The sequence below is a fragment of the Homalodisca vitripennis genome, unplaced genomic scaffold, assembly GCF_021130785.1.
Source record: "Homalodisca vitripennis isolate AUS2020 unplaced genomic scaffold, UT_GWSS_2.1 ScUCBcl_281;HRSCAF=1906, whole genome shotgun sequence".
NCBI classification, from domain to species: Eukaryota; Metazoa; Arthropoda; class Insecta; order Hemiptera; family Cicadellidae; genus Homalodisca; species Homalodisca vitripennis.
In genome coordinates, this window is record NW_025776383.1 from 23,583 (window position 1) to 30,922 (window position 7,340).

Sequence of the window (7,340 nt, forward strand, 5' to 3'; positions counted from 1 at the left end):
AACAGCTCTTTAAAAAATCTGAAATTGCTTCCGACACATTTTATGTTTTATATGCCAACGAATCTATAGAATTTGTGTTGTAAACTTAATGGAATTCTGTAGGAAGTGAAATAATGAGTAAAACTCAAATACCCTTCTTTGGAGGTTTTTAGGATTGAATATTACAGACATTATTATTACTAGGCAAGTTTATCATTGAATATTTTCATGAAAAGCCCAAAATTGGTTTGGGTACGAGCGAGGGATTGGCGGAATATAACGTATTAGAGTCGGTTAACATTGTTATTCAAAGTTAACCTATTACCAGAATAACATTTTAGCAGTAAGAAACTGTTATTTCAGTAACTGGTGGGCTGAATGATTTGGCGTTCTCATAACGTCTTTCTGGTATTAGGTTACACAATAATCTGATTAATGAGTAACAGCCGATTCTATTATCGTGCAAGCAATGAAGATATGAACGGACCAGTTCTGGTAACGTTTTTCTGGTATTACGCTACTGAGAAACCGATAACGTAGTAGAGTCAGCTGGATGATGCGGGAGGGACAGGAATAAAACAAGAGAATCAAATAAGAGAATCAAGAGGCTACAGCATTTGAAACATTATTCAATGTTTAAAAATACATTTTGACACAAAAAGCGCATGTTCATCACAATTGTTCTTACCGATGGCATTACTCACTACGCAAATTAATTTACTTTTTTGAATTAACATAATTAAACAAAAATATTATTATTCAGTAAAACAAAAACAGTTCGGAATATTTAATCAGGAATATAGGACACATTTTCTTACAGTCGATAGTTAAGATGTCTCTAATCGATAGTTAATTCTGTTGTCGTGGGGGCCGTTTATTATAGTACATGTCTTTATATAGAAACTACGAAAAGTATTACAGACACGATAGCACAGACCTCAATACTATCTTATATACCGGCGGCTCGTCATGAATTCATCATATAGTAAACTCAGTGGACACCGAAAGAAGAGGTAACAGTGTGAGCGTTGGCAGAAGAGCTTCCCTAATTTTAGTATTATTTATTTAATATAAACAAGAAAGAACCAGTTGTTTTAATAACAACCATAAAATACTTCTTTTTCGGGTTAGGATTAGATGTGTTTTTAGTGCAGACGAAATTGTATTTTAGTTTAAGCAAACAAACAATTTTTGCAGTTATTGTACTTGAAATGAGCTGCACATCAGCATTCGATTAAGAATGACTGACTAACTTCCAAAATATAAAGTTGAATAATACATTTTGTACAATTAATACATGACAATAAGGCAGGCAGGCAGGCAGATTGTGACTGTGGGGGGGTGGATCCCCCACTTCTTTTAAGGCGTCTGCCGATTAGGCACTTGCCTTATGTAAGTTGCGGGTCAGTGCCCTGGTAGCTAGTGCTACCTGTCAGTCAGTCAGTCAGTAGAGTAGTGGTCAGTGTAGTGGAGTTTCAGTCATCCATTGGAGGACGTAGACGGGGGACTTCCTGGGCCTGTAGTTGTCGAATGTGCTCCCAGGGCGAGGATTCTGCAGCTTCTTCGAGGGATGAAGTCAGGCCATCCACAAAGGTCCTGATCGTAGAGATGTTTGAGACGATGCTCTGACCACGGTGTTCCTGATGAACCAGGGCGACTCGGTGGCTCTCCGAAGACAGGTACTCTGGACTGCGAGCATCTGTCTTCTGGCAGTCTTACAGGTGAGGTGGTACCACGCAGGAGCCGCGTAGGTAATCACCGGTCGCACCAGGGGCCGTGTAGAGCAGGACCTTTGTCTTGACGGGAAGCTTCTTGGAGTAGAGCAGAGGGCCGATGCTGGCAAAGCCCTTCCTCGCTAGGGTGCACACTCTAGTGACGTGGGGAGTCAGTGAGAGACGTTTGTCCAGGAGTACCCCCAGGTACTTTACAGTTGTCCTCCAAGGGATGTTGTCACCGTTGAGGGACAGATGTCGGCCGTCCGCTTGCCTCGGACTTCTCGTGAAGTTGATGGCTTTCACACTTGTCAGCGTTGACTTTTATTCTCCATTTCCTCAGCCAGGGCTCCAGTAGATTCAGCTGCCGCTGCATATAGACTCCAGCCATCCTCAGGTTGATGGAGGTGGCCGTGAGGAGGGCGTCCGTCGGCGTAGAGCGACAACTGGACTCTCGGAGCTACCGGAAAGTCGTTTGTGTACCACAGGTACAGGATCCGGGCCGAGCACTGATCCCTGTGGCACACCGGAGGAGATCGGTCGTGAAGTTGACTTGGAGTTGGCAACGCTGACGGAGAAAGTCCGATGCTGGAGGTAGCTGCGGATCAGCCTGTACAGTCTGCCGGGCAGTGGGGAGTCAGTAAGTTTGTAGAGTAGCCCCTCGTGCCACACTCTGTCGAAGGCCTTGCTGACATCTATCAGGACCGAAGTGGAGTGGTGCTTCTTCTCCCGCCGTGCCTGGTGAGGAGGTTGAGCTCTCTCTACGGAGTTGAAGAGTGGTGGAATGTCCTCTCCTAAATCCAAATTGTTCGGTCCTGATAGAGGCGAAGAAAGTCCTCAGGAAACCTTGCCAAGATGATCCGCTCGAGGATCTTGGAGAGCACAGGCAGCAGTGAAATCGGCCTGTGGTTCTCTGGGAAGAGCGGATCCTTGCCAGGCTTGGGTATCATAATCACCTTTGCATCCTTCCAGGTGGTCGGGAAGTGCGCCAGTCGAAGGCAGGAGTTTATGATGCAGGTGATCGTGACGACCACCCAAGCCGGCAGTTTCTGGAGTGCAGGTGTTCCCAAGGAGTCCGGGCCAGGAGCCTTCTTCGGGCGGAGGCGGCGAAGATGCTCTCGTACCTCGAGTGTTGTCACGGGGGGCAGTGGGTCGTCTTCTTCTGGTGTGTAGTCGTCCAGGAAGTTGTTGACCGTCTCGCAGGTGTCCAGGTCGTAGGACGTCTGGGTGCGGTGAGAACTGATCTTCCATGGTGTCGGCGAAGGCCTCGGCTTTGTCGCCGGGGGAGTAGACGATTCCACGTTGACCGTGGAGTGGTTTTATCGTCTTCTTCTCCCCTCGGAGAGCCTTGGAGACCTTCCAGATGCCGCCGACACCACCGTCAGCTTGGAGCTCCACGAAAGTCGTCCCACGCGGCCGCTCGGTGTTCTGCCAGGAGACGAGTGCACCTCCTGGCCTGGCCGTTGAAGTCACGCTTGGCGTGGGGACATCGTGTCCGCTGGAACTCACGACGCAGTCTACGACGAAGTCTTATCTCCTCTCTCAGGTGCTCTGGAAGTGGCGGATGAAGTTCCTTCAGTGAGAGAGGGGACGAGGAGGACGGTCACTGCTTCCTGGAGAGTAGTTGTCAGTGCTATCACTTGTTGGTCTAGCTGGTCTGGTGATTCGGCAGGGGTTGGTGGAGGCCGGGGTCTGTCAGCGAGGTAATTGCCGTACTTGTGCCAGTTGACTTTGGTGGGAAGGGCCGGGGGGTAGGCCGGCGCTCCGTCGTCTGGCAGGTCGAATATCACTGGCACGTGGTCCGACGAGAGGTCGGACACGGCAAATACCTCGAAGTCCATGTGAAGTGATCCAGCTAGACCAACGTCAAGGATGTCAGGTTCGTGTTGAGTGTCGTGGTGGTAGTGGGTAGGATCCTCAGAAGCTAGTAGTCGTATGTGTTGGCGCCCCTCCAGGAACCGTCTGAGGCCACTTCCGACAGCGTTGGTGGACTCGGCATCCCCAGTCCTGGTGCTTGGCGTTCATGTCTCCTGCCACAAGTGCAGGAAACGCCAGGTCGCAGCAGGGTGTCCAGGTGTTGTGGCTGCAGCATCTTCTGAGGTGGGTTGTAGATCGAGGCTATCTCGAGTTCGGCTCCGTAGAATGGAATGGCTACTCGAGTAACCTCGATCCCCGGCGTGGGAACAGTGGGCAGCAGGCGGTGAGGCAGTCGGCGATGTACCAGGACTGCCGTGCCTCCGCTGGGTCGAATGTTCTGCTGCAGCCTGTCAGTGCGGTACACCTGGAAATTCGGGATACCGAAGCGGTCTGGCTGTCTGAAGTGGGTCTCCTGGATCAGGGCGACGTCCACGTCCATGTCAGTTAGAAGCTGGCTGAGCTCCAGCTTCTTGCCCGCTAGCCCGTTGGCATTCCAGCTGACTATCCGGAGCTTACCCATGGAGGGAGGTACCCAGGAGCTCCATGAGTCGGCCCATCATGTGGACCATGGCTGTCAGCTGGGTGAGGATCTCGGAGATTCCTGCCTTGAGTTCCTGGTGCAGGTGGGCGGCGGGCTGTGTGGCCGTGGGTGGTGTGTCCCGAGTGGGTTGCGGGGCAGGGGCGGGTGGTGGCAGTGGTGGCCTGAGAAGTGGTGGCCTGAGGAGTGGTGGCCTGAGAAGTGGTGGCCTGAGAAGTGGTGGCCTGAGCAGGCTTCGGCACTTCCAGGCGGAGTCTAGGAGTCGGCCTGGGTCTGCGCTCGGGGGCTGTGGTCGGCTCCTTGGGCCTCTCTGGTTGTCGGGCAGCTGGTGGTGGGGGGGGCTTCGAATCCTTGGCCCTCGCCGGTGAGCGGCCTCCACGGTTTTTGGGGTTCCGTGGAAGTCGGTGGCGGCGGCGACTGACGGTCTCAAAGCCGTCATCCTCGTCCTGGCTGTCAGTGGAGGAGTCAGGGCTGGCGGCTTCAGCGACTGGAGGCGGTGGGGGAGGGCATCCTCGTGCCTTTGGCGGCTGCGTCTTCGCCGGGGCTGGTGTTGGCTTCCCAGCCTTGGCTGCGGCTGCGTAGGTGATCTGGCGCTCTGCCTTGTACTTGGCGCATCCCTTGTAGTTGGCGGAGTGGGCCTCTCCGCAGTTGCAGCACTTCGCTGGAGCAGACGCTTCCTTTGGGCAGAGGCTGGAGGGGTGTGCATCCCCGCAGCGCACGCAGCGGAGCTCCCGGTGGCAGTGGTTGGAGCCGTGGCCGAACTCCTGGCACCTGTGGCACTGGATCGGGCCGCCGGGCCTGGTGAATTTTCTCACCTCCAGCCTGCAGTAGAAACAGGGTCTTGATGTTGTAAATTTCGGAGGCGGGCCTCCGTCCCTCGCTGTTCCGGAGGGAGATCTGCCAGAGGCTGGTTGGCTGTCCCCTCCTGGACTTCAGTAGCTTGGCATCCGCGAGGTTGAAGCCCTCCTCGTGGAGCTCCGCCATGATCTCCTCAGACGTCAGAGTGGAAGGCAGACCCTTGACGACAACCTTCAGCAGCCTCTCGCTGGCGAGCGAGAAGGTGTGGAATAATATCCCCTCGCCATGGAGATATCGCTGGAGAGCCCTGAAGTGGGCCACCGTCGACGTCTTCAGCCGAAGAGTCCTGGCTGTACACACCGCCTCCAGGTCGCCACTCAGTAGCTGCCTCAAGGTGACGGCATGACTGGCCCACCCTTTCGGGACGTCAAGAATAACGGGCGGGATGCGAGGCTCTCTCACAACCTCCATCTCATCGCCCGTCGTTCTACGGCACTTGGAGGGAAGGGCTGAGTCGGTCGTCGCCTGCCTCTTCCGCATTGAGTTTGCGGAGCAGACGTCCGACCGGCTCAGGGCTCCCTGGCCGTTTGTGACCGCACCATGGCTGGTCTCCGGGGTATTCCGGACTACACCTGGGCCCTGATCTCCTGTCCCAGGTGGGTTATTGCCTTGTGGAAGGCTATAATTACCTTGTACTGCTAAGTCCGTAGAAGGCAGGGCAGCGGCCATCGGAGGAGTCTGGACTGGCTCCTGAAGTCCAGGGGAGGCTCCTGAGGTAGCTGGAGTCGTCAGGCAGGCCGCAGTGCCGGAATCCGCCGATTGGCTGAAGTGGCCTTTAATAAGGCCTTTTTTTTGGCGATGTCGCTGAACATCGCCGCTGTCGCTGTAGTTGACTCGGGCAGGGTCAGGGTGGCCTCCTCGTGTCCTGGGAAGCACCCCGTGGCGGCAGGAACCGTCGGGCGGGTCACTGGGCCGGTCTTCGCAGATCGGCTAAAGTGGCCTTTAAGAAGGCCTTTTTGGGCGAAGTTTTTCAACTTCGCCGCAGGCTGGGCAGCGGGGCGCTGGCAGGCTGCTCCTGGTCTCCAACGGGCCGTGGGAGGTCGCTGGGGCAGCAGGAACCGCAGTCCGGGCTTCAGAATGACTTTCCGAAGAAAGTCCAAAGTGGCCTTTAGAAAGGCCTTTTGGGGCGCCAAAACTGAAACTGTCTTTGGAAGCCGCGCAGGCATCCAGGAGAGCAGCCAGTGGCCCCGGGAGGCTTGATTCTCCGTCAGGGGGTGCCGGAGCACTTCCCTCGATGTATTCCATGATGTTCTGGAGTGGTCGATTTTTTTGCTGATTTCGGGTCCACGTCTAGAAGAAGAATGAGTGAGTCTGAGTGAGTCATGACAATAACTGTAAATATAATTTATTATAAACATATTACAAGTAAATCTAGAGACGAGAATATTTTTAAACACAGTTACAATTCTGTTTGTTTTGTTTTTATATTTTACGGAAAAGAAATTATTCTTATAAATGAAAAAGTTTTAAATGCAATATCATCGTAAACATTCTATAAAACTATTTATTTTTATTTTAAATGCCAATAATCTTTTCTTACTAAAAAAGAGAGAACAACAACAGCGCACCCGACCGTTCGCAATCCAAACTGACTCGTGGGTACTCTGGTGGATAAGAGCTGAACTAGCAAAAATGTTCGCCTGGTGGCTAATGGCAAAAGTTATTCCTTTATTGAAATTTTAATGTAAGGATTGCTTAAATACAGGCTGACGATTATCCAAAACTGTTTGTATTTTACACAATTTCAAATATAACTTATTCGATTCTTTTAACAATGATATTATTTTTCATGAATTTATCTTTAGAGTATAAAGGTGTTTTTTTTCAGTTTTATAACGTGTAATAAATTTAACTCTGTCAAAGAATATTTCAATAACAATGATAGAAAATTAGGTCAAGTAGTGCAATCATGGCTTAGCACAAAAACAATAGATCGGGTTCACTATAGTATAATGGCAACCATTATTATCCACGGGACCTCTAAATGAATCTATCACCGTTATCCAGTTTATCACAATAAAAACTGTCTCAGCCCCTTCCACACACGTTACTGAAGAAGATATTGACAAAATATATCAGACCGTTGACATAGTCAACAGTAGAACCGCAATGCTTGTTATGTCACCGTATCGGAGTTTGAATGTCAGACTTAAAGAGTATCTAAGAATAATAAAAGTTTATTTACCAGTAATTAGAATCGTCATTAGATATTGTTTGGTCAAGTTCCGTTATTTCACCCCATGTTTTTAAATCGCTACTATTGCCACGGAATTGATTATTTTAACTATTTATGATCATAGATGAGTACGGAGGTACTAAACTAGATAGACACTGTT

General features: G+C 50.9%; 1 protein-coding gene across 1 annotated transcript; it reads right to left on the bottom strand.

The window, feature by feature from the left end:
* Window positions 1-1,454: 1,454 nt before the first annotated feature.
* LOC124370520 lies at window positions 1,455-2,082 on the bottom strand. The gene is made up of 3 exons (XM_046828810.1): window positions 1,934-2,082; window positions 1,699-1,848; window positions 1,455-1,668 (listed from the first exon to the last, which is right to left on the bottom strand). Exons 1-3 carry the CDS (start codon window positions 2,080-2,082, stop codon window positions 1,455-1,457), a joined length of 513 nt encoding a protein of 170 aa, XP_046684766.1.
* Between the last annotated feature and the right edge of the window lie 5,258 nt (window positions 2,083-7,340).